This window comes from Orbicella faveolata, unplaced genomic scaffold, assembly GCF_042242905.1.
Source record: "Orbicella faveolata isolate gen_17 unplaced genomic scaffold, um_ofav_v1 contig_2, whole genome shotgun sequence".
Classification (NCBI taxonomy): Eukaryota; Metazoa; Cnidaria; class Anthozoa; order Scleractinia; family Merulinidae; genus Orbicella; species Orbicella faveolata.
Genome location: NW_028301547.1, coordinates 28,401,075 through 28,428,172, shown reverse-complemented (window position 1 = coordinate 28,428,172; position 27,098 = coordinate 28,401,075). Strand labels below are relative to the sequence as shown.

Here is a 27,098-nt window from a genome sequence, read left to right as displayed (position 1 = left end):
GCTGACATATCCTTTTTGCGTATCCTGGTTCTAAAAGCTGACAAAGATTTGATGGTCCTTTCCTTTAGTTTCTCACATAGCGATGGCCCTAGGTATTGACTAAGTTCAGGGTGTTCAATAGGGAGAAAAATGCAATCTCACTTTACAGGAAGCATTTTAAACCATTTTACGGAAACGCTTCTTACCTCTAAGTCTCGCAAAATCCACTGACTGCTAAATGCTGTTCCCTGGCAAGCGATGTTGGCGAGCAGTGACACAATACCACTGGATACCATCTCTGAATTAAGACTCAACTTGGAATTGGCCTGAGTAAAATAAAACCGCATTAGCACAACTAGCACGAAAATGCAACCGTTTGCAGCTAAATAAACTTTTAGTAATGCTGCTAAAGCTAAGAAACTTGAAATAGAAAACGTTAACACAAAATCCGATGGGAAGATCGAGCAATTTCAGTTTATACGGTGGACAGAAATTTTGTACCGGAGCTGCGTTAAATAAGTTTGGCCAGTTACATGTACGAGAAAGACAGAGTTTAATATTTTAAAGCAAAATTGTCCTTAGAAAGCACTGTTGTACAGTACCTTTATGCTACCCAGGAGTCCCTTTAATGCAAGATACAGAACCCACATTCTCTCCACTGGAACGGCTTTTTCTGTTCAAAAGAAACACGAGATAACTCACACTTAACGCCTGTCGCAAGTTACTTTAAATTTCAAATATTCTTCATGGACTTAATTAAAACCACAACAATTACACGACACCTGATTACCAAATACACCATGAAAATAGACATCGCAACAACTACGGCGACAAAGCGTGTAAACATGCTAAACATAACTAGAAGTAAAAACATCTGAACGATTAAATCCGCACTATACTCAGCAAACGTCAAGTAACAAAATAGAACATCTGCCTTTCAGTAGTGTGACTGGTATATATGTGTTATTGACCAAGCGTGAGGTCAAAATGGCTGGATATTGGCCAAGTTCTTTTTTTGCGTGTTTATGGACCGAGAAGGAGTCGAGGTCCATAAACTCGCAAAAAAAAAAAAAATAAATAAATAAATAAATAAACGACGCCAATATCCAGCCATCTTGACCGAACAAGTCGGGTCAATAATTGATTTATTATATGGCTTTCGGGAAAATTTTTCTCGCTGGACACAGCGGGAAGTCCCGAGCGGGCAAGATAGCTCCATCTTGCCCGCTCGGGTAGCCAATCAAAATGCAGCATTTGGTTCATCTTGACCGCTCATGGAGATGGCCATATAATAATTAAAATTAACTGACAATGGTACTTACTGTCTTTTAGAAGTTGAAGAATTTTAACAACAATGTCCAGAAGAACTGAAAATCTTGAAGTCTTGAAAGTTTCACTCAGTGCTGGAGATTCCTCGAGGAGGTGTTCTTTGACCTGTCAATCAAGACAAGTTTTGGCTACTTGCTTACCACATGAAGCGATGGACCGATACTATACTACCCTAAAAATATTTCTTTTACCACGAAAAAAGAATTAAAACTAGGAATATCTCTACTCCCCCCTGGATGGGATGCTAGTCGGTACCCATTTATACATCTGGGTGGAGAGAGTCACAGTGAGAGTCACGTGTCTTGCACAAGAACACAACACTATGCCTACGGCTTTCCGGGTGCGAAACCTTTCGGGACTTTCGAGAAACGGGCCCAAGAGCTCGAACTCGGACCGCTCGATCCAGAGTCGAGCGCACAAACTACGAGGCCACCGGAACCGGAAGCCAATTATTCAGAATACATAAATTACATTAAGTCTTGTCGCATTTCTATTAGTCTTTGACGCGCACCATTGAGACAGTTTTAGAATGATGAATGGTGCACATTCCTTCGCTTACAAGAAATTATAGAGGGCTTCGTTACCGTTTTCTTCTTGTGTGACTTGATATCCATAACAGTGACAGATCCCTTGTCGGGGTAATTCTTTAAAACCACAACTCTCCGTTTCTCTCCACTAAGATCCTTCATTTCCGCCACAGACCCCGTCCGAACAACCTGAAAATACCCAATATGCATCATAACTACATGTAGTCATGTGTTAGGTGATACACATACGGCTGCATGCCATTATGGAAACCAGGCTACACACATCAACCACACCAGTTACCAGTCTTCACCCGCGCCTAATATTGCTCTTCATACTTACATCAGGAAATCTCGCGAAAACAAGGAGTCCAAAAACGGCACTTAATTCTACATTCTGCAAGGAACATAACCAAAAAATAACGGTAAGATGTTGAGAACAAATTCTGCCCCTGTCAACTACACGCAGATCAATGAATTTACAAAGCCGAGGGTTAATTATAAAGGAAAGCAAGGGGGGTAAGAAAGAAAGGAAGTTAAACTGGAACACTGTGAAACATCCCTCCCAACGGACAGGCAACTGTGAGGAAAGGTTAACAATACCTCGGCTGCAGGTTGAGCCAATCGTTCCAGACACAGTCCTACATGATCTGCTATACTGGGATGCCACTGAGACGAGCTGGCAAGCTGCTGTAATGTGGACGCCATGCCAGACGACGCGTTGAGATCTGATCTGTGGCAAACACAAGCAACGAGTGATAAGTTTGACTTACACATACCGTTCTCAAACTCATTAATAATTCATCAAGTCTGATTACAGGCAATCATGACCGTGACGGTGTTTTGATATCTGATCTTAATAAACATAGATTTTTACAATTTTATTTCTCCATTTTCCCCCTTGGTTTTGGTTTCGATTGAGAACATATATCAAACACTCAAGACAGTGTTTGACTACATTTCCAAACACCTCGAAGTTCGTCAAAAAATACTCCGCTGCCAGTCGTATTTTAAACTCTCTTCTCGGTGTTTGAAAATGTGACAAAACACGTGTTGTTCAACTCCGTCTGGCTGCTCACATCCCTTAGAGAACTCTCCACTAAAGTGGCCACTAACCTTGCTAGATACTCTGCTCCGAGCTGAAAGAGAAACTCGACTGTTGCCTTGCCAGATGATCTCTCTCCACCACTGCTTTCGCTCTCTGTTTTGACAGGTAATGTGTAATATGGCGCTACTCCGCGATCGGCAACCTGAACAAATTGTAGAGGCACCAGTCATATCCCTCTCTTATCTCAAATTGACGTCAATACAGAAATAAAACCAAACGGGTAAAGAAGATGTCATTCTTTGCAAGGGGGTAGTTTTAGTTTGTCTCACCTTTAGCACGAAAATATAAGCAAACCATCATCAACAACGACAACAGCATACTTTATTTCTCACAGATCAAGTTCGAATCATAAGAAATCTCATGGTAAGGGTTTAGTTAGGTGCACAAACCCCAGAATTAGAAAACTATGATTGTTTAAAAAGGAAAACGAAAGGCTAAGGCTGGAAAATGTTGAGACGGATTATCACAGACAGGCTTTAACAATTTACAGTAAACTTTTCAAGATGTGTTATCTGCAAGGGAGCTTTCTAAAATATACAGAAATCAATCAAGTTTACACACTCACATCAGGGCTCGTACACTGGAGAAATTTGCCAAGAATACCAAGAGCAAGACTTTTAGTTTTGTCATCAGATTCGCCATTCCTGTTGAAACAAGGACAGAAACGTCAGGATAACTGTTATTATCCATGCATCTGACTCGCTGAGATTGAATCAACAATGCTCGCACCTGATAATTTTTAACAAGGTAGGAAGGAATTTATCAGACATAAATTCTTCTATTCCAGAGCAGTAAGTTGTCCAGTGCCTGATCTATGATGAGAAAAGAAAAACGTGTTACCCTAACATACAGTGTCTTGGGCTGTGGCAGTTAGAGGAAAAGTTGTTAACTATGCTTTATACCTCGCCATAGAAAATACAACCAGTAAGAATACAGGAAAGCCGTTGTCACTTGTATTTTCTTGGTATACTTGACTGTGTGTTTTCCGAGAAAATACAAGTGACTCGTGGGATATTCTATGGTATACCACGAGAGAACGTTGCGTAACTAGAATTTATTGCTGTGCGTAGTTTCTTGACGACATATCCTGGTATAACTCCACAGGCTAAATAAATTTGGGGAGACTGGATTACAACAGAATGCCTGTAAGCTCAATTGAATACATGACTTGTAAATTTGTACCTTTGAATCCTGCGGAAGAACCGCTCCAAGAAGTCCTATGAGTCTTTCCTGTGCTTTGCTAGCAAACACTTTTTCAATGTCTTCAGGGCTCCGTGCTTCTGTGTCTTGCTGTTTATCAATCCCGTCAACTTTACTCTCAGACGAACACTCCTCACTTTTTACATCATCATCTCCTTGCTTTGTTTCTTTGTCCGTCTGAGGAGTGCTTTCTTCTGGACCCTTTCCCTTTTCGGAAACCGTTTCCGGAGCGTCTTTGGCTTCAGCTACTCCTGAGACATCTGCCTCCTTATCTTGCGTCACAGCAGCCTCACCTTCTGCTTCCTCTGTACTCTCACCTTCGGGGATGGACTCCGGAGCCGCAGCAGCAGTTGAAGATGCTGCCTCCCCAGAGGACTCTGCACTGTCTGTTCCACTGTCGCCTACGGAAACATCTAGCAGTTATTCACAGATTACAGCAGGGTTAACCAAGCGATTTCAAGAGGGTTCTTAACTGACTACAGCCCTGTTCACACTACGACGGAGAAATTTAAAAACGCAGCTTTATTTCTACGGTTACAAATACCGTCCATACTGATACAACACGAAAACGGAGCTTTTCAAAAACGCTCTTCAAACCCTGAGAAATTTGAAAACGACGGTTGTGCGTTTTAGTGTGGACGGAAAGCATTTTGAAATGTAAGCTTTTCGAAAACGATAACATCAAGATAACCTTGCCATTTCCTTGCCAGAGTTTTCTTCAAACACAAATCCAAAATGACCGCAGATTGTTACGTTTTCAAGTTTCTCCGGCGTAGCGTGGACGGAAAACATTTGATGCGTTTTGACAGTGAAAACACCGTTTTTAAATTTCTCCTGCGTATGGACGGGGCCTAAAGCACTGCTTTGGTACTAAGGAGAATGGACATACTAGATTTTCACATGTAACCAGGGAGTTTTAATCAATCTGTTTGGATTACCTGTCTCTGGTTTACAGGAGGCGTGGCTTAAGCATTTTGTGATGAGACCAAGGCATTCCATGTGAAGATGGCCAGCGGTTAGCAGGTAGTCCGAGCTAAAGACTGGCAATCATAAAATAGATTAGTAGTCGATAAGATACATTATATTAAAATAAGCACTTAATGACAGGCCCCAAGGGACACAGTGAGTTTTGTTTCCCCGAGACCCTCAATGTTCCCTGAGGGAACAGTGTTATATCTCCCAACTTAAAATAGAACAAAACTGCGAAGAAATCGTTTGCTTGACGCCGGCTGGCTCACAAATTTGCCTGGTTTCAAGGAGCATGACCTGATAACGTGCGAGTCGAAAGTTCAATTTTTTTTTTTTTTTTTAAATGAGGTTTGTTCGCCTTTGGGAGTTTTGACCCACGACACATGACACGTTCTCCTCCAATCGGATTTGAGTTGAGAGGTATAACAACAAAAGATAAACTTCTCCCCTCGTCATTGGCTGATGTTCATTGTCAACAAGAGCACAAACATGTAGATAATGCAATGGCGAGTGTATATTTTAAAACTTTTAGCAATGTTAAGTGTCCAATTAAAATGAATGTGAATCAAGTATAAAAAACATAAAAATACTTACCAGACTTGTTTGGTTCGTTGAGAGAATTAGCCAGCGTAAGAGTTAAAGCAGCGAACTGAAGCCAGGCATGGTGATGAGTGTACATTTGGACACGACTCGTAGGATCATTTGTGGTCGTGTCTAGAAGTGAACCTTAAACACATTAACACAATTATTCATTTGCTGGCACGATAGAGTGCCCTAAAACCAAAATCACACCATTCACTTCCCAATTAGACTACTCAGCCAAACTCAAAGCGTAGTAAAACCAAAAACCAAAGTAAAAAATTGCCTGCCTGACTACGCTCTAAGCGTCTAAAATTATGCCGTAGAAAAGTTACAACAATTTAGCAATCTAGTGATGATATTCCTTAACAACAGAAAGCAACTAAAAACAAACATCCCATAGCTGGCTGTGTACTTCATTGTGAGTTTGTTTTCAAAAACAAGGGGATAAGTAAATCCTACTCTGTCTTCATGACAGGGTGCTGTGACAAGATTGAGCAGAAAGACTGAGAACGATTCTGATGCATGCAACTTCGCGTCTCGAAGATAAAAAAATAAGTTAAAGAGCCTTAATTCTTCGTCTCACCTGTCTTCAGTGGAAATTTAGTGATTTTGTGGGACGCGGAGTGTCTAGAAAAAAGCAGTTCAATAAAAAAAATGAGTCATCAAGGAAGATGTCATGTCTTATAAAAGTTTATAACTTAAGGAAAAAGACAAAGCTATTTTGACCTTATTATCCACCATGGTGTCACTACTGAAAACATCAGGGTTGGGGGGGGGGGCGGGGGGGGGCTGGAACTTTCTTTTGAAATGAGAACCACAATTTGACTACTGATTTCGTGAAGTCTGATAAGGTCAGTGTCAACTGAGGTGGCCTCCGCTTTAAGCCTGGTGGTTTTATGGAGGTTTTTCTCACTTGTGGTAGGCGCTGTAGCCTCATCGTTAATGAACTCAACTCCGGATCGAGCAGGCCGGGCTTGAGCCCTGGCCGGGGACATTGCCTTGTGTTCTTGGGCAAGACACTTTACTCTCACAGTGCTCTCTTCGGGTAACTCTTCGATGGACTAGCATCCCATCCACAAAGGGGGAGGGGGGGGGGGGGGAAGAAGAGAGAGAGAAAGACTCCAAGTCGCTTCATGCTATAGAAACCGGGATAAGCTCCAGCTTGATGGGGCCACTTTACCTTACCTTACCCTATCATAATTTGTTGCTTGTTATTGTCTATGTTGTTTTATTTATGGTGTGGGAAATAAAACATGATAATGATGGTGACTCACCTTTCTGGGAACTTGCCAAATGAATGGCATCCAATGCACAAGTCAAAGTCGTCACACTCGTTGCAGTGAAACCGCGTACCAACTATAAAACTCTGACACTCATCGCACTTGAACCTGAACAAGTGAATATCAAACACAATCACATCTGTGAACGTTAATCTAATGCAGGTAAGTGTACATCATTCGCAACAGTGATTTGATTCCTCACACCTGCCCTGTCAATAAAAGCGTTGCCGCAGAGAAGTGTCTACTAGTGATAAAGGCCTGCGCCAGAGAAATTACAGTTTGAACTTATTATTTTTTTTTTTTAAGAAGTAAGCAAAACTGAGCAGAGTTTGTTCTTAAGACACCAAAATGCGAAGAATTTTACACATTACGTACAATAACAATTTTGGCCCTCATAAGATAACAAGTAAAATCTAATGGCTTTCAAGACAAGCTCAAGTTCTAGAGGGCGTTTGAGTAAAAGATGTACCAAAAGTATCACACCCTGTGCTCCGTATTTTTAAAACGAATTTCACAGATAAATTGCCAGGATTTACGGACGGTTTTGTTCTCATCACTAACCTCATATCAATAACAGTGTGACTTTCCAAGTGCCCATCAGGCTTCATACCGTCTGTACCAAAACACAAAAAATATAAATCAAACAAAACATTCCAAACAGAACATAGCTCAACTACACGAGGATAACAACAGAAAAAAAAAAACAACAGATTTTAAAAGCTGTAAGCGAATGTGTACGTGAAAGAGGCTATGAAACAACACAAGAAACTTGTCCTCGGCTTTCAAAAAAGTCACTTTTGTTACGTTAAAAGAGGTGCATTTTCGTCAGACATTTTTCGTAAAGAAGAGCCTCTACTGCAAGCAGTCCCTCTTTAGCTCGAGAATAGGCGAGGGAACAACGAAAACCAGGAGTAGAGGCGAACGTTGAACGCGCTACTCACAACTCACGGCTTCGCTCCTCCCCTCTGTTCGTTTACGTTGTTCCCCGCGGATTTTCAAGCAAAGGAGAGACTGCTCGCAGTCTAAGAAGGCCGTCGACAAGACATGTTCGCAGTTGTTTTAACCCTGTGTGCGTACAGATACAAAGGTCGCTTATTTCTCAGAATTAAAACTGAAGCAGATGCTCTGATACTCACTCGTGTAACAGCTATTGCACAAGTCAACATCCAAGCAGTCGAGGCATCGGTATCGCCTGCCTGACAGGCTGACATCACAGCCATTGCATGTTATCGACACATCAAGAATGTCCGAGAACCGTGCCACGAATAAATGCATTCGCTGGATAAGATGAAGAAATGAAGAAAGATGAAAAAAAAAAAAAAAAAAAAAAAAAAATCTAAAACCAACTCTGTCAAATGCAATATTAAATTAGCTAGAACCATTCCGTATTCGTGTTCAAAAAGACGGTCCATTTTTTCCCATACGTGGTCGTCCGATCTATCAACATTCTACAATCCCCTCATAGTCGCTAGTCAGAGTTCATGGGGCGTCGTTTTTTCTAAGTTTCTCAAGACGTGGTCGGGAGTGCCGCCTTGGTGGTTTACACGATCATCTCAGATCGTGTGTATCGCACAAGCGTCTTGTCTTCTCTCCTCAGACTTCTTAGATTTTGATTTGTCAAATCAACTACATTTTGTGTGTACAACTCCTTAACAAATCGGTTACGCTGATTATTTTAAAGCACAACCAACATTGCTTTGGAAGTGCCACTAACAAGAGGTGACTAACCCGCCGTTCCTCGACCGTCTGTGCTTCGTGTTGCAGGCGGTAGACCCAGGACATGTCCCGCTTAGCTTCCTCTAACCAGGTATTGCCTTCTTCATAGTGGTCCAGTTCCTGCTGCTCACTCATGTCCTTCACATCTTTATTGGGGTTTACTATGGTCGCTAAGAGACAAGTTGAATATACTTTCTCAAACTCATTAATAATTCATCAAGTTAAAACAAAGGAAATCATGACCGTGACGGTGTTTGGATATCTGATCTTAATCACCATAGGATTTTATGATCCGTTTCTCCATTTTCTCCGTAATTTTAGTTTTGACTGAGAAGATATTTAAACCGTCAAGACAGTGTTTGGCCACATTTCCAAACACCTCGAAGTCCGTCAAAAATACTCCGCTACGCGTCGTATTTTCAACTCTCTTCTCTTCTTGGTATTTGGAAATGTGGTCAAACACGGTATTTTGTGTTTGATATAGTGCGCCAGCAATAGAAGGCGGTGAAACGCACAACCTTACGCTTTCACGTCTGAAATCCTATAAAGACCAAGTGGAGACAAGGAAATACCTGCGAACTTTTACAACATCTTCGCGACTAAAACAGGGCAAAAACACTTTTTTATGAACCCACTTCCATGTTGTCTTAAAGAGCTGTCTAGCTATCCCGCATCTCTTTATTTACACCAGAACAACATTTAAACTGGGAAGTGGGCTTGAATGAATAAGCTAACAGTCCTTTCAATTGTTGAATGGGTAAAAAGTTAATGGTGTCTCCTGAGTTTTCTTCCAAGTAAAAGATTTCATGAACAACATTTATGGATAATCCGGCTTTTTATTGAAGGCTGAATTAATGAAAAAGTCACTCACCTTTCGCTGTGTCAAGCAGGAACTCAGGCAGATGAACATCTAGAACAAACGTGTGATCATAACCCTACCAAGCAAAAATACCAAACAACGTCAAGTTTGACATAACATTTCTATAGAAAGATACCTTCTTAGAATCTGAATGCCGTCACAAACCTTCCATTCGGTGTCAAGAAGATGAAGGACAAAAGCTCGTAGACACTCAAACGCCGCAGAACTTGGCCTTGAATTGAAGACAGATACGTTAGAATAGATTGTAACATAGTACAGTCGAACCTCCACTAACAGCCACCTCTCCACAACGGCCACGTTTTTTGTCCCGGCGGACAGTCCAGACATTTACTTTTATTTTAATCTCTCTACAACGGCCACCTCTCCACAACAGCAACGCCACTAAGTCGCGTCCCGACTGCTAAAGTAACCTCATGACAACGATCAGTTAGTCAACGACTGACAAACGATATATACAAAACCCCATTTTTTTATTGTAAAAGGTCACGAAACTTGATCCGTACCGCGCAGTCGTTTATCTCTATTTCTGTTTGGTTTCTGTTTTACTGATATTTTTTGATAGTGCAACGTATTTACATGTTACACCAAGTATTTTCTGATGACAAAAATGGTGAACCCCTCGAAAAAAATCCAGTGTCATATTACACCCTTGACTCCCCATAACGGCCAACTCTCTACCCCAGTCACTTTCCTCTGTTCCCAAGGTTGTGGAGAGGTTCGACTGTAGCTTACATATATAACAAACATCATTCCCCGCTATAACTCCAAATTAAATCAATTTTTTTTGTGTGATAAAGTATAATTTGAATTCCTAAGTGGGTTTACTTCACTCTACCTTTGGCTTGAATCTTGCGAATGATAACATTTGACTCCTTCTAGACATCGTCTCACCAGCGCGTAGTAAGCTCGCCGTACTTTACCCTCCAGGTTCAAACCACAGCCATCAAGATTGTCAGCATAGTGCCTGGAAAACATAAAACAATAAAGCACTTGCAATAACTTTGCCAGTAACAACGCAATAGGCCATTTACGAGTTGCCTGAAAATGAGTTGCGCCTACAGGTTGAATTTCGTGTAAATCAAAGTCATTTTCATATGTATGAAAGGTCTTGCATTAAGACTCGCTTTGAAAATGAGAAACAAGGTAACTCGGAAATGGCCTATTACAGTAACACCTAAAATCTATCTCTCCTCATATAAACTGTTACAGTAAAAAGCCACCTTAACGAAAGGAAATCATAAACGTGACGGTGTTTGGGTAACTGGGCTGAATTAGCATATAATTCGACGATTTTATTTCACAGTTTTCTCCTGAATTTTAATTTCGAATGAGAACAAACACTCGAGGCAGTGTCTTCTCACATCTCTAAACACCTCGAAGTTCGTCAAAATTGCTCTGCTACTCGTCCATTTTTTCAACTTTCTCCTCGGTGATTCGAAATGTGGTCAAGCACGATCTCTCGTGTTTGATATACTACGTTTAAAAACTCTGACCAGTATATTGGAAATTGGCGTTGACTTGAGCAGCATTTGTGAACCTCGTCAAAAAACAACTGATTTTACCTTGGAAAGAACTTTTGGGATGCCAGAAACTGCTGTAAGAAAAGAACAGCCGGAGCCTGTGTAGTAAAAAAAAAAAAAAAAAAAAAAAAAACAAGATAAATAAACCCACAAAGCAAAACACTGATCCTAAACTGGTGTAACAGAATGGTTCGAATGCCGTTCTGGTATTGCAAGGCCAATAGGCAACTATATAAAAAGCTTCAAAACGTTTGTTTAGAGAATATATAAACAAAATTAAGGATAACTGTAATAGAGATACATGTACTTGCGCTGCGATAGTAATATTTTACTAGACTATTACCTGGACGAGGTCGGTTTCCGAAGAAATGCGTAGAAATTCGGCAGCAAAGAGGTAAATGTCAGCAACAGCGTTGGCATGTTTCACTCTCTGCTGCAACAGGGCTTGGATTCTACGTTAAAAAAGAAAAGTCTATTTCATCTATTTCAATTATCAAGGCAAATAACAGCACAAAACAGTCTTACTTTCAGAAACGTTTTTTGCTCTTTTGCCAATGTGGCTAAGTGACCTGTAGCTTGTAATTAGAAAACGTTATGACGAGATCTCCACACTTCCATAGCCATATACAGGTGGCAATAGCCCTCGTGGGTGACTTACGGACGAAGCAATTTTAAATCCCTAGACCACTAGAATTCTTGCGCCATTTCACAGAACTTTTTCCTGAGCCATCCATTGCATCGAGCTCTGCGTGGTTTATATGCTAATTTCTGAGTGAGTTTCTCCTCTAAACACTTTGCTTTTACTTGACTACGGTAACTATTTCTTAACAGTGTACTGAGTCAGCAGCTAACTAGAACAAACGTCCATAAACATGTTCATTTACCTTTCATGAGAATACGAATCGTTTGTCACAAAGTCAAGGATCAGTTTGAATGCTGGGTGTTTGTCAATAGTCTTGATCTCTTCAAGTGACAGCGTTCTCTGTAGAAAATATAAAGAATTCAGTTACACTTTAGTGCACCCAAGTTATAAGGTTGGTCAAATCATGTCAACATTAACAAGGAGTGCAAGAGACGACATTCAACACGCTATCAAGTACATGCAGAAAACAAATTAAAGGGGTTGTAAGTGACGCTATTTGAGGTGATACTTGTAAGTATAATAACTTTATTTACTCGTACATTTACAGTTTTTTTTACAGTGAAATGTAAAGACAAAGAAAAAAGTGTACTCTATGAGTCTGGAGACTGAAGTAACCAAGGGTTTTCTAGTAAGCCTCCAATTATTATGTCTCTATGCAGATTTAAGTCTCACCTTTTCAGGAGTTTAACATGTGCAGAAATTACAGAGTCGGTGAAGAAAGTCTCTTAAAATTGTTTTCCTTTAAATGTAACTATGTTTTGCTACGAAATCGTGCGGTACTTATCAACCGCTATCGTACGGTAGTCCTTGCTTTGGAAGCTCACAAACAAGCACCCAGAAGCTAAGACAGCAAATAGTTTGAAACACGCAGATCTAACTTAGCATATATCAGTAGAATAAGTGGGATATCTAACCTGCCTGGGTCCTAACAATAGACTCCCACTATGCTCTGTAGATGTCCTTTGCCAAGATGACTTCCTGCTTAACCACTTGGAACGTCTGTTTTCTCTTCCCTAGAATAACACCAAATAACAAAGACATCACTTTATAAACTGCACGCAACTAAATATTTCCAAATAGTAATTAACAATTATTTCACGAACGGCCGTTGGGTATGAGACGACAGATAATCAAAGATGCGCGTAGCGCCGAGTTGGCGATTATCATCTCACATCCAACAAGCGCGAGTGGAATAATTGTTTTATTAAAAACACCACCAAAATATAGAAAACTAAAATAAGATAAAAACGGCCAAACAAATTACACGTACACTTACCAAAATGGCTAAACTAATGAAAACTCTCAAAACGCATTATTCAAAGATCCAGTTTATGGATAATGGCACGTAACATCTAAACGTGTTTAGAAAACAAACCTAAGAAAATACGTGCGCTGATTGGTTGAAAATCGTGTTCTATTACACAATTAGATTATGAGCTCGAGATTTCTATCGTGTGATAGTTGACGAGGGCGCAGCCCGAGTCAACTATCACGCATAGAAATTGAGAGCGAATAATCTGATCGTTTTAGTATAAATCTAATAGTCTAATAGACTTTATCTAAATCCTCTTCACAGACACTTCGACAACGCCAAGAAGCGGCCGTCACTTTGTTAACAAGGGTTCACTGCTATGCTACTCACAATCTATCACAGAATAGATAGTGAGTAGCGTAGCCAATCAGAGAACGGCATTTGTAATAAACGCTAGTAGATTTATACTAAACCTCAATAGAAACACGGGACATGTTTTCTATTTCTTAATTGCAAAACAGTTGTCACTGATTGTAAATCAAACTGGTTTCTACACTGTAGCTAATAATAATTATACCTCTGCGCTTTTGTCAGTGATTCTCTGCAACCCAGCAAACTTGAGAAGAAACTGTGCCTTTTCTTTACAGGCGATCACTAAAACCAAAAATGTAACGTTACTGTAACATGCATTTTGAAAACAGAGAAAATACAAGCCAAACTGCTAGCGTGGGACGCGCGTTGGCCTCATGGTTAGCGCGCTCGACTCCGGATCGAGCGGGTCGGGCTTGAGACATGGCCGGGGACATTGTGTTGTGTTCTTGGGCAAGACACTTTACTCTCACAGTGCCTCTCTCCACCCAGGTGTATAAATGTTGGGGGTAACTCTGCGATGGACTAGCATCCCATCCAGGGGGGAACAGAAATACTCCTAGTCGCTTCATGTTACAGAAACCGGGATAAGCTCCGGCCTGATGGGCCACTTGGGTCTATGTGGACTTTTAAAATGCTAGCTTGTTATTGGGCGCAAGCCTCGCTAAACATAAATTACAGTACATTTTATTAATAATGATCACAGGATCTTGGTCGCAGCCTAGCACTTTTTTAGGACATACCAGGTGTGTCTGGGTTGATTTTTTGAGAAGAGCTGCTCTCCTGGGTAGATTCTTCTTCAGCTTGCAGAATCAAACGCTGGCGACGATCAACCTTGAAATTTATAACAAAGAGTTGCCTGTAAGTTGAAATGTTGTAGGAATCCTACTTTTTGAAATAGCTCGCTACATAAACAAAGCAATATGTAATATGTACCTCTCAAACTCTTTAATAATTCATCAAGTTTAAATAAAGAAAATCATGACCGTGACGGTGTTTGAAAATCTGATCTTAATTCGCATAGATTTTTACGATTTTTTTTTCTTCATTTTCTCCTTAGTTTTGGTTTCGATAATATGTAATATATAATATGTACTTCTCAAACTGTTTAATGATTCATCATGTTTAGACAAAGGAAATCATGACCGTGACGGCGTTTGGAAATCGAATCTTATCTTAATTCGCATGGATGTTTTACGATATTTTTCTCCATTTTCTCCTTAGTTTTGGTTTCGATTGAGAAGATATATCAAACGCCAACACAGTGTTTGACCACATTTCCAAACACATCAAAGTTCATTAAAAGTAGTCCGCTGCGTGCCGTATTTTCAAATCTGTTCCCGGTGTTAGGAAATGTGGTCAAACACGGTCTTTCATGTTTGATATCTTACTTAATTTGTGACTGGGACGTAAGAGGATAACGAGCACAGACGGGAGATAATCCGAGAATAAAAACAAAAAACAAGGACTGAAACGTCACTGTTTCAAATCTAGTCTTGACTTCCAGCAAAAATGAGGAACTACAGGATGTGAAAATGTGTTTAATATAACACATACCAAACCACGTCTGAGAGACTCCGCCGTTAAATACGCGTCTTGAACGCCTTCTGGGACAGCTTCAGGAGGTGTGTTATTGGCTGAAAAACAAAAACAAAAAATTAAAGGTATCATTTAACGCCATACTGTAATTGGAAATGACACAAAGTATGCTTAATGCAAAAGCCGACAAAGAATAACACTTCCAGAAGGCAATGCGTTCAACTGCCTCACAATGGCTTGAATTGATTGTCTTGCTACCATATTTGTAGTTAAGTGGAAAACAAAGTACTTGTAGGTCTACCTACCAAAAAGTACAACCTGGTCCCTCAATTCCTGCGAATGCCAAATGAGAGCAGCAAAGACAGAGTGTACAGCTTTGTCTACCAGAGGACCTCCAATAAATGGCCCAGGGGCCTTCTCACGACACCTGAAGGGAAAATGAACCATTGATATTTTCATGGTGCCATTTTGTCTACAATTCGTGTAGCTGAACAGATCAACTGAACAATAAAAAGGGCAAAACTTTCATTGTCAACAGGGCGGGGTGTGTGTCTTCATTAGCCCAGCAACCAGAAGTTATGCAAACAAAAGCCAGTCTGTGAATGGTTAGACTAACAAAGCTATGAGCTTCTAGACCTCATACTTGGCTTTCTATCACTAGGTTAAAGTTATGTGGTATCAAATCCTTGTCATTAAACTATGATGTCACGTGGACAAATAGATCGAAAGGAGTTCCAAACGCCATGTAGCCAACGTGCTATTTTCTTCCGTTCTGCCTTCAGAACGCAAAGTGTAATGATATTCCTTAATGATTATTTATTTCAAACTAGTTGGGCTACTTTGGGTTAATGAATTTCATTTCTAACTTGCTCAACGTCTTCGCTTTACTTCCATCGTACATCACTGCATCATCAAGTCACAGACCGTTAAGTCCAAATGCTTACCAACTCGCCTTCAGCTGGACACAAACCTTTTAATAACGTCTTCCATGGTGCTGTTATCACCACTCATGATCCCGTGGAGGAAGGAGTTGACGGAACTTTCCACTGGAGTACCTGTTGTTGCCTGTGATAGAATAATAATAATAATAAAAACAAGGAAGATGTTGACTCTGCCGTCTCCACTTGGAACAAATTGTTTACTAATATTGCCGATAGACAGGTGCCTGTGAGGAAAGCAAGGATACGTGGAATTCGCTGTCCGTGGATGAACTCGCGGTTATCAAAAGCTATTGCCAACGCGATTATCTCCATCGCAAGGCTATTAAATTTAACTCTTCTCAACTCTGGTCACGTTACAAGAAGCTTAAGGACTATGTAAGCAAAGAAATGAAGAATTGCAAAGCTGAGTACTACTCAAACCCAATATCGGAAAACGAGAGCAATCCATCTGGCTGACCAATGAGACTTTCGAAGTTCACGATGGCATTTAAAAAGTGTGATTTTGACAAAAAACCAAACAAACAAACATCACTCACGTGGTAACCAGAAAGAGACCTTTGCAGTTTGCCTGTCATATATCCTCCACGAAAAAGGGTGGTCCAGATCTCACTCTGTAGTAACTTGGTTTCTTCTTCGTTGTCTACATTTGTCACTGTTGGGGAGGCTACAAAGAGAAAACAAAAACAAGTTTAAGTCACATGCTAGCCGGACCCAGCTGTCGCATGAGAAAATTCAAGCGTAAAACAATTCTACCCAAAAAGGCCTGGTTAACACTAGCGACATAACATTATTGCTTGTGTGGGTAACATGAGCATCGGCATAACAAAGTCAGGAAAAGATCAATTTTTTTCCTTGTGTCGTTATGTTCATGCTGTTATGTTGCTATTACGTCATTACGTCAGTATTTTCACACGGTAAACGTAACGTGTCATTATGTTCATGTCGTTAGGTCCCTAGTGTGAAGTTGTCCTAATGGAACATTGACTGACGCTTCAAAATTGTTCTTGAAAAACCGGGCACCCACTTCTCAGTTTAAAAAAAAAAAAAAAAAAAACAGTCTAGTGGAAATCAGAACTTCAATAAACCCGATTCATTGTGTTCGCCATCTAAATAGCAGCTCTTCCAATCCGATGTACAGATAGGTCAGAGTTATCTTGGATAATCATTTCAACTTTGTCTTCGTGGATGTTGTAACCAAATAAACGGCTTGGATTATGCTAGACGTAAGGTCTGGTCAAACGGTGCATGATAGTTAATGATAGTCGATGATAGATAGCACGCGCTTCGGTTTGACCACCAACTATCATGTACGGACGGACCTCAAACAGACCGACTTAATTTGACTAATAATAGACGGATCGAAACTTACTAAAACTGTCCAATGATCGCTGTTAAACTTTACGTGAGTCTTTCAGCTAATATCATCACGGCTTAACTGACAATAACGTTCAACGGACCAGACTTATGCCCCCATCAATTGACAAACACTATTCACTTGACTCTGAAGATGACTTCTGCTCAGGTTGTCGAAACATAACACACCGACAACAGTTCTTTTGAGAACTACTTTCACCCGGACGATCACACAAGACAAACTAATGCTCTAACATCGGCTATCATTCACTTTGAGCTTGTTCAAATTCTTCATGATAGTCGATGATAGCTAGGGGAGAATCAACAATCATGGACTATAATGCACCGTTCGACCACGACTAAAGGTTCTAACAGCACTGGGTGCCTCTCACAGTGTTGAGGTTGCATGTTACACTGGTCGTTTGCACCTACCTTTTCTACTATCCAGAGCAGCACTACAGAGCTGACCAAACAGGCGAGCCATTCCAAGCTGTAGATCGAAAATCCACGACAAAGCTACATCTGGAGAACCTTTTGCAGTTACCTGTAGTCCAAGGTAGAAAAACATTTTGAAGTCAACTCATGGTTTACATTACAGTGCTACGCGTCGCACCCTCGCCACTTGAGCAATTAAATTTTGACATCTTTTTGACACATTTTTGCTGGCCTCTATGTGAGCCGGCAAGTCAAAACATTGGAGCTGTCAAGGGCAGAAATGTTAAATTGTAAAACCTGCAAACGTTTGAAACCGGAGGGAAGTTGTCGCAGATTGATTGACTATTTCAAACGGATGCCAACAGAAGTTGTAAAAAACCTAAGTCAAAAAGTTGCCAAAAACTAATTAAAAACTGTCGTACGTGGCAAAGGTAAGATGCGTCGCTCTGTAACGATCGCCACAATCTCAGCCGAATTGAGAGTGGCAAAGATCAAATAGCAAAACAAGTCGATAAAGTTTGCTCTTACTTTGAATTTGTACCCCCATTCATTGTTACTGCCATCTGAGTGAAAATTAAACAGCAGGCGATTTCCAGCTTTGAAGTCTACGCTCTGCAAGATAATCACAGCTCAGCAAGTGAAGAAATGTCGAAATACCTCGCTTGTTTTAGAAAAATGTTCATAAGTATGGTGACATACCTTCGGCCACTTTTCAGTGTCAACCTTTTGATCAAAACGTTTTTTATTTCCGTTTGAATCTGTAAATTCTAAGTAATCATATCTGCAACATAATTCAAACAAAACAATAACTTCAGAATTACATTAATATTGACTTTCAAGTGTTTGCCACTCGTTTATAGGGTTGCCTCGGCATGTTTGGTTAAACCATTTAAAAACGTTTAAACATGTCACCAAGCGCATTTGCTAACTACTGACAAAGGTAAAAGTCAACAGTACCTTCTTTCTGTTTCACATCGTGGATCAAACTCAACAGTAAATTCAGAACAACCAGGACAGTTAAAAACCTAAGAGAGACATGAATGGTAAAGAATTGATACACCTTTACTAAACAATTTCTATGACCCGTTCAAACGCGCGCAAAATATTGCCAACTGTTGGCCTCGCGCCCGCACAATGTCTTGCCCGCGTTTGGCCTCGCGCCCGCGCAATATATTGCCCGCTTTTGGCCTCCCTTCAGCCACCCAGTTGCAAGACGTTGGATGATGATACAACAGGGTGACCAAACCTTTGCAACATGTCGCGCTTATCGATGTTACAATATACTGCGTTGAAATGTTGCGCGTGTTTGACCGGGACTTTAAGCAGTGCTGAAAAGGCTGGCATAGGCTTACACTGGAGGAAATCATTCCGGATTCGTCACGAATGCGGAACGTTTTAGTGCCGGATTGGTTTTGCCGTTTACGCGCAATTGGGTCGAATCCGAAATAAAATCTCCCCGGTTTGGTCATGTCTCCGGAGAATGAATCCGGAATTTAAAGTGGGAACTTTAAATCCGAGAACTTTTGAATCCGGAGAGTTTTGTCGTGTAAACCGATCTTCTCACGAATCCGGATATTTTTCCGCCTGCGATCATTTGAGTTTGCGGTAGAACCAAAATGGCGGATCTAGTAATGTAGTCACAGTCGTTGGAACATCGATGACCATTATTGGCGGTCGCTAGTTGCCTCATTCTGTTACAGGTCCAGACAATCTCTTATAATGGGTAATGCTATATTCCTCAGAAACCAAAATTATCGACGCAGACAATCTTGACGTCCTCCACACTTTATCGGAGATGACGATGGCACGATCGAAAACCTGGACGATTCTGGATAAGACCAGAACAAATGCCTGGTGGGACTACATGATTGACAACAAAACTGTGGTCAGCGAGTGGAAAGAAAACTTCAGACTGTCTCAATCTACCCCTAGCCTTCTCTTCGGCGGCAGCTTGTTAACCATTTCATCATGAATGTTCCAGGAGTTGTCGTCGCGTGTAAACGGTTAGGAATCCGAATATCTTTTCAGTGTAAACGCCTATGAATTCGTGTACTCTAAACTTGATGAATCTCCTTTAGTGTAAACCTAGTTTAAAGCGCTGCTTCCCACAGTTGATATACAACAAGAAATAGTTTTCCAGCAACAATGTTTGTTTTGGGGTGGGGGATCGTTTTTCCTTTTTTTCTTTCCTTACTTTAATCATTATTTTATTACATCACACAACTACACTTTAACCCCTACTAAATGGCCATCCTCGGGGAAATGGATAGTGACCGCTTAAAAGGGGTTGGCCGTTTAATAGAGGTAAAAACAATAGAAAAGCCCTCATAGAGACGTTGATTACTGGCTAACTAATAGGGGTGGCCGCTTAATAGGGGTTGGACTGTATTTAGATACAGATTATGATATTGAAACTGTGGACAGCTGCCAGAGAAAAAGAAAAACGTGAAAAACAAGTTTGTCGAGTTTACCATTTTGACGTCTTGGTTGTTCTCGTAGTTGTGCGCAGACTCCACCTCCCATGTTCTCAGCACAGTCTGTCCCTGGGTCTTATTCCACTCTTCAGAATCAATCTGTGGACGAAAAGATATGTTTAATCCATGAACAGAATGTTATAATTATCCTTGAAAGTATTGAAAATCTCACATGGAGGCAAACTAATTGATCTACGTTAAATAAACGATAACCTCCGTTTGGCGCGAAAATATGCTGTCCCCACTAAGTTGGAGAAATTTGAAAACACACCAATTAATAATAATAATAATAATAATAATAATAATAATAATAATAATAATAATAATAATAATAATAATAATAATAATAATAATAACAACAACAACAATAATATTTATATAGCGCCTATCCATGCCTGCTCTAGGCGCTGTACAATTCGCTAAAATGAGCTGTACTAATCTTAATAATTGAAAATGTGCATTTAAGAAAGTAATAAAAACTAAAAATCGCTAAGAGTAATAAGTTTTCTTAAAAAGATGAGTTTTGAGTTTAGATTTAAAAGAACTTAGATTGTCACATGAGCGGATAGAAACAGGTAGACTGTTCCAGAGTTCAGGAGCGGAAACAGCAAAAGCTCGAGAACCATACGTCTTCAGGTGAAAATTCGTGGGGTTAAGAAGTAATAAGTGTGATGATCGGAGGATTCTGGAAGGTTGGTAGTACGTTACTAGATCTTGAATGTAGACCGGCCATTTTGGATTTGTGTTTGAGGGAAACTCAGGTAGGGGAATATCGTGATAATCTCAACGTCCATCGTTTTCGAAAAGCTCTGTTTTCAAAATGTTTTACGTCCACACTAAAGCGCAAAGCAGGCGGTTTTTTTTTCTTTTTTTTTTCCTTTTTTTTTTTTCAAATTCCTTCGGATTGAAGAGCGGTATCGAAAAGCTCCGTTTTCGTGACTGATTAATGTGGACGGCAGGCCTAACTGTAGAAATAAAGCTGCGTTTTCAATTTCTCCGGCGTAGTGTCGACGGGGCCGTACTTTAAGCTCAAAATAATGCCCTGGGACACCGGTATTAGGGAGTCGATAAAGGTAAACCGTGAATATCATTTGAAACCTATGATCATAATGTGTAGTATATTTGCTTCAGTACAACTGTTTACGTAATCTGAGACTTTGTCAAACCTAACCGCTAACACTTTTAATGACTCTTACTTTAAAGAAAAGCTCTGGATATTTGTTTGAAAATTTCTTTAACTCCAGAGTCACTGGTTGGAGGCTTCTGAGTACTGGCATACAAATGGAATCCACATTTGTAAACAAGTTAAGAAAGAGAACCTGCAGCAAATACAATATGGCGTATTAGTAGGTTATACGAAAGATACTACAATTGAAACCAGGATTCCTGACATATAAAAGCGGGTTTGACACCGGCTTAAAAAGCCGTAGACTTGTCACAAGTTGACCTTTGCTTAGTCCTTCGCTTACAAAAGGACATTAAACCAACAGGCCCGGAAATATTATCGGAAAGAACTTTAAGAAAGTCTAAAAAAGCCGTTGAAACAAACGTTTTGTTAAAACACTAAAAAGAAGTTTCGACTGAACGACAAGGGTGTAGCAATGAAGCAAATAATCTGTAGTGAACACTCTTTTAGGCAGAGCTGACAAGATCCCTTCGACCAACCCGGGCAAGCACAGGGAACGCAAGCACAATTACAGTCTGATACGAATTGCCTGATAATACGTAAGTGTACATTGTATGGCATTCCAGGACTCTTTATAATCACAGAAACCCAATGCAGGAAAAGCTGGCTAATTTACAGAAGCTGAGGTGAACAGAACAATTGAAACCCGACATACCAGCTGCCTCATGGCTGCCGACACATATGAGTGTTCAAGTCTGTCAATCACGGTCAGTTGATCCTCTGCATCATTTACCGCCTGAAGTGACAGGAACACTTTGTTGGCGAGAATAGCAACGTCTGTAATAACAAGAAAGGCACATAAATGACAGGAATCAAACATAACACGATTCACCTTAAGAATGAGGCTGACTACAATATACCCTGAGCGTCTATTAGGCAGCTATGTTGCCAAATATTGAATAGAACGTTTACACAACTGCAGACAATTGGACTGTAAATACCACTTTCAAACCGAGTTCGAGGTCTGTACTGTAAGCTACGGACCGATTTTTTTTTTCCCTTCGATTAATGCGCGCGGGACATAAATCGAAAGGGAAAAAAACAAGGATCGTAACTTACAGTACTAACCGAGAAGACGAGGTTAGTACGATATTTATTTTATCTCTATTGTGTGTCTTACGGGTTCGGGAACGATTTCCATTCACGAGGAACGGCTTCAAATTTCTGACGCACGTCGAAAACAAAACGAGTCAATTTGAAATCGTTGTTAAGTCGTTAGCACGTTTTAACACACAATTTTAAGTAAAAGAAAGTTTTAAACTTTTACTTGCTATAAAATTTGAAGACTGCTGGCAATAAATCACGAAACATTTTGGCAACAACTACCGGAATAAATTTTTAGTGACTAGTACGGTGGAATATGGCCCGCTAAATTGACCAATCTCAGTGCACGTAGTACCTGAGAGATATAATAGCAACTGTTACAAACTTACATTCTATTACAAGTGTCGTTGCAACATCCTGGCCAAATGAACTTCCACTTTTGATCTGTGTGCTGCACCATGTGAGAAGACTTCTTTGCATTGCACACAATAACTGAACAAGGTTAGATGTCGAATCATTGTGACTTTGATCACTTGCTGCCAAACAAGTGAGGCACTAAATACAAAATAGCAGACATAAATTTAGAGAAAAGGTGACGGTGAAGTATGCCATATAAAGATGAGAGTGGCATTATGATTAGCATTGAGCGTACCTCTTGAAATGCTACGGACAGTAGTGTTGTCATGACACCAAGAACAGGTCCGCAGTCAAACCCTTCCTATAACAACACAACAATTTTTGAACACATCTGAATGAGTACTCATGACATGGCGTTTGGGAAATGATGGTGTGATAAAATATTTGATTATCCTGTATTTTTATAAAGCGTTTTCACTCGCGTGGCAAGCAGCCATGCAAATTTAATGGACCAAAAGCAAGTGTTTACATGAGAAAAGAATTCAACTCCTACAGGATTGGTTTGGTACACAAAGATGGCCGCCGTTTCGTTGTTTTGGAACACCAATAGGGCTGCCGTGACGTCATGCGGACACGCTCTATAGCTAAGACATCTGTGGTTGTACAGGGATTTGATGGGCTTATTTCATTCGTCTCCCCGATTCCCAGACTCGAAAAGACGGGCCAGGGTTTTACAATGTCAAAAAATGTTCCTGAGGGTACTTCCAAATATGGCAAACTATGTATGTTGTAAGACATCAGTCACATATAGATTACATCACGACAATTAATTTTGTCGAATAATAAATATATAAGTCTACAAATAACTCGACAGTACGTGACCATAATCAGACAAACTTGCCTCTGTCACAGCATTGGGAAGTCCAAGAAGACCACTGGCATCTTTGTTACTGAAGAATCTACAAAGTGACTCAAATGTCAGACCAAGAGACACTGCTTTCTTTTCTTCCATCACTTGATCCACCATGGACAGAAGATGACTTCGTCTTGTCTGCGAGTCTGGGAAGAAAATCTCTGCTCCTACGAGGGAAAGATACAGGCCAATCTTTAAATATTGTTACTTTCAAAAAATTAAAGCGCACATGTAGACTCTTACATGAAGAAATATCGCAAACGTTTTCACATAAACTCGGTGGTATCAAAAGTGAAAGATATTAATTGTTGCGGTAAAAACCAAACTGGTCGCAAACACTAAATATTGTAAAACCAATAACTATGATAACGAGGTGAGCCTAAGGCGGGTTCTAATGTAATGTGAAGTGAACCAATGTCAATTGCAAATGTAAGTAATAGATATCAAATAACCGTTTGGCTTTTTTTTTCCAGCTTTTACCTTCTAAGATAATCAACTTTGAAATCTGATGAATCTTCTCATCGTAAAACTGCTTGTTATCATCCACAACATCACACAAATGAGCAAAAACTTTGGAAGACAGTTCTTGTTGCTGAAAAATAAATATCCATAATACATAATTGTTGTCCACTGTAGATGTCCTACATTCTACAAGCCTTTAAGCTAACTCAAGGCACATATGTAAAAAGCAGAATGCTAAACTAATACAACAGTTAGTTTTTGCTCTGCAATAAAACCAACACACTTGTTCCATTTTAGATTTTGAATCTCTTTCGTTGGTTTTCCTCTTAGCCGATGTCTAGTATCAAAGACAGGAATGTTCGAGGTTCTCCATTTACACTCATAGGCAAATCTCATCTGAGCTCTTAAGATGGCATTTTAAGATTCCGGGACTTGGAGCTGTAACCTCAGAGAGACAGGCAATACTCGTTTTATTCTTATCACACTAAATTCCCTGCGAAAATACAGAAAACAAATTGAGCCGAACCTTTTCAAATGCTGCCTTGTCAGTGTTGTCAGCTACCAGTTCTCTGATGTTGGATTTCAAGTATGGAAGGCTTTGGTGGAACAGACGAAGAAGAAGCAAACTAGACACAACTATCTTCTTGTGTGTTACTCCTCTGTAAATAAACAACCAAAGTTACGGCCCACGGTATAGTAGAATATTATTATGTTAACAACGTAGGAAAGTAATCATTGTTCGTTCAGACGTAGATGACCTGGCTCCAGAGTAAGTCACTACCCAGTTTACAGTTGTAGTTTGTTTTGCCAATAATGATCCACTGGATGGTGATTTACTCAGTGGATAGCGTTATTCACCCTTTGAACAACTGGGCTCTGAGGATAAGGACTAGGATTTAAGAAATATATAGAAAACATGTACCGTGTTTCTATCGAGTTTTAGTCTAAATCTACTAGCGTTCTATCACGAATGCCGTTCTCTGATTGACTACGCTACTCACTATCTATTCTGTGATAGATAGTGGTTAACGTGGCAGTGTGTGTTTGTTAGCAAAATGACGGCCGCTTCTTGGCTTTTTGAAGTGTCTGTGAAGAGGATTTATATATAGTTTTGAACAACTAGTAGATTTGCGTGATAGTTGACTCGGGCTGCGCCCTCGTCAACTATCACGCAATAGAAATCTCGAGCTCATAATCTAATTGTTTAATAGAACCACGAATGTTAACCAATCAGCGCGCGTGTTTTCTTAGGACTGTTTTCTAATTCGTTATCATTCACGGTCTTGAGCTGTACCTGCTTGTAACAAGTGAATAAACATCCCAGATTAGCTCCAGACTGACACTACTCATTTCTAGCTGACCTTCCTGCAAATACAAACAAAGTAATAACATAATACAATAATCTATCTATATCATAAAACACACATGCAGACACATAAATCAAATACAATATAATATAAAGCACACTTATATTAATTTTTATACCTTCTCCTTAAATAAAGGTGGATTCTTAGGTCTTGATTTCAGACGAATCTGGAAAAAATGAGCAAAGTTGAACACGGGTGATAACAATTTGCATTTGAAAAAGCAGAAAATCCTACTTTACACAGGAAAACTTTGCGAAATATTGATCAGTACCTGGTCCTTAGCCATTTCATCAAGAAATGAAAGAACTCGAATAAACAAAGTTGAGCCTTCTACAGTGTTTCCACTCGGTAGAGGAGCCACATCATTCTGGAATAAAAACAATGATTTTTGATTTATGTTAGAACAGGCTTAGATATTCAACACTGACACATGCATAGCAAACAATAGGATATAAAACATGGAAAATGTATGATCTCGACAAAGATTGTTCTTTTAACAAAAGTGAGTGTTGTTAAACTTATAATTAAAAGATCTAGGAAATTTCATTATAACAATATCTAGAGGCAATCCAAAAAGGTTCCAAACTTTACCAAGTGCAAATCATCATGTAAAGGACAGTTGAGCTTGACTTCATAACCAAAAAAGCTGACTCCTAGCACTCCGATTCTTTCAGCGCTTTCTTTCCTTGCTCCAAGAAACTTCACCACAACATACTGTAAAATAGAACACAGGAAAGAATGGACAGTACCTGTAGTAACTATTTAACAGCAGTTACAACGTAATATAGAGCCTGTGATTAATGTTTTTCAAGGCCCATGAGTGTTTATCCAAGGTTAACCTTGACCAAGGGTTAAATTATCATCTTTAACTGCAATTTCAAATTCATATGTCCTAAGATATTAAGACACAACATGATCACATGCACAGAGAACATTCTTATTATCGCACACAATATGACAAGGAAATACCTTTCCCGTCAAAATCCTATCAACATGAACTTCAACTTCATCCCTGAAAAGTGATAATAATAATTGAACTGTAATTAAATAACAACGTTCCGATTTTAATGTCTGGTTGCTGTTTTATTTAGCAAAGACCATTGAACAGAGTCACCAAAAACTTGGCAAAAATGGCTATTTTCTTGCCGCACACTGACTACACATACTGTGGATACAAAACGCCTTACCACCCATTAATCTCTAAAAAAGTGTACTTTTAGGCACTAACTTTACCAAAAATCAATTGATATGTAGTTTTGAGTACTTAAGGTACATTGCACACTCATTTCTAGTTCAACATACCAGTCCTCCTCTGTCGCAAAAAAGGCCACTGGCTCATCGTGATTGATCTCTGATTTCTCCTTAGAACTGAAAATAAGAAAATAAAAACCAAACCAAAACCAGTTAAAATCAATGAGGTTTTAGCAGTTTTTTTTAGCACTGGAAAAAACCGGACTGAAAGCTATAAATTGTTGGTATTAATTCCACCGATATTGGGTCTTAAGTTTAAATCCATCTGCCAATGATTTAGTAACAACTTGTGTCCATAGTAAAATAACCCAAGAGCTGTTTACCTTTATAAGGTTTATACAAAATGATCTTCAAAGCAAAGAACCCTCAAGTAATAATTTACTAAATTATGTAGAAAAACAAGGAGAGTTACAATTAAATAAGTC

The 27,098-nt window shown here is 39.7% G+C and overlaps 1 protein-coding gene across 2 annotated transcripts in view; it reads right to left on the bottom strand.

The window, feature by feature from the left end:
- The window catches only part of LOC110053988 (zinc finger ZZ-type and EF-hand domain-containing protein 1-like), a 52,174-nt gene that overhangs the window by 10,850 nt on the left and 14,226 nt on the right, over positions 1-27,098 (bottom strand). The window contains exons 23-70 of one of the 2 annotated variants that reach the window (XM_089290638.1): positions 26,725-26,790; positions 26,392-26,434; positions 26,014-26,136; positions 25,694-25,789; positions 25,541-25,588; positions 25,350-25,420; positions 24,582-24,714; positions 24,074-24,185; positions 23,578-23,760; positions 22,976-23,037; positions 22,713-22,878; positions 21,935-22,056; positions 21,290-21,412; positions 20,091-20,192; positions 18,577-18,644; positions 18,319-18,400; positions 18,148-18,231; positions 17,617-17,728; positions 16,368-16,495; positions 15,861-15,955; positions 15,196-15,317; positions 14,909-14,988; positions 14,095-14,185; positions 13,560-13,636; positions 12,645-12,743; positions 11,972-12,069; positions 11,431-11,539; positions 11,130-11,185; positions 10,403-10,531; positions 9,712-9,778; positions 9,559-9,622; positions 8,700-8,857; positions 8,108-8,249; positions 7,533-7,584; positions 6,966-7,079; positions 6,275-6,318; positions 5,704-5,835; positions 5,079-5,180; positions 4,123-4,541; positions 3,670-3,752; positions 3,506-3,584; positions 2,949-3,082; positions 2,436-2,565; positions 2,176-2,229; positions 1,893-2,024; positions 1,302-1,413; positions 582-652; positions 186-305 (exon numbers count right to left, since the gene is read on the bottom strand). In XM_089290638.1, coding sequence (XP_089146764.1) covers positions 186-305; positions 582-652; positions 1,302-1,413; positions 1,893-2,024; positions 2,176-2,229; positions 2,436-2,565; positions 2,949-3,082; positions 3,506-3,584; positions 3,670-3,752; positions 4,123-4,541; positions 5,079-5,180; positions 5,704-5,835; positions 6,275-6,318; positions 6,966-7,079; positions 7,533-7,584; positions 8,108-8,249; positions 8,700-8,857; positions 9,559-9,622; positions 9,712-9,778; positions 10,403-10,531; positions 11,130-11,185; positions 11,431-11,539; positions 11,972-12,069; positions 12,645-12,743; positions 13,560-13,636; positions 14,095-14,185; positions 14,909-14,988; positions 15,196-15,317; positions 15,861-15,955; positions 16,368-16,495; positions 17,617-17,728; positions 18,148-18,231; positions 18,319-18,400; positions 18,577-18,644; positions 20,091-20,192; positions 21,290-21,412; positions 21,935-22,056; positions 22,713-22,878; positions 22,976-23,037; positions 23,578-23,760; positions 24,074-24,185; positions 24,582-24,714; positions 25,350-25,420; positions 25,541-25,588; positions 25,694-25,789; positions 26,014-26,136; positions 26,392-26,434; positions 26,725-26,790 — 5,089 coding nt within the window. The remainder of the gene's footprint in view (positions 1-185; positions 306-581; positions 653-1,301; positions 1,414-1,892; positions 2,025-2,175; positions 2,230-2,435; positions 2,566-2,948; positions 3,083-3,505; positions 3,585-3,669; positions 3,753-4,122; positions 4,542-5,078; positions 5,181-5,703; positions 5,836-6,274; positions 6,319-6,965; positions 7,080-7,532; positions 7,585-8,107; positions 8,250-8,699; positions 8,858-9,558; positions 9,623-9,711; positions 9,779-10,402; positions 10,532-11,129; positions 11,186-11,430; positions 11,540-11,971; positions 12,070-12,644; positions 12,744-13,559; positions 13,637-14,094; positions 14,186-14,908; positions 14,989-15,195; positions 15,318-15,860; positions 15,956-16,367; positions 16,496-17,616; positions 17,729-18,147; positions 18,232-18,318; positions 18,401-18,576; positions 18,645-20,090; positions 20,193-21,289; positions 21,413-21,934; positions 22,057-22,712; positions 22,879-22,975; positions 23,038-23,577; positions 23,761-24,073; positions 24,186-24,581; positions 24,715-25,349; positions 25,421-25,540; positions 25,589-25,693; positions 25,790-26,013; positions 26,137-26,391; positions 26,435-26,724; positions 26,791-27,098) is intronic. The other variant, XM_089290639.1, reaches the window with a different exon arrangement.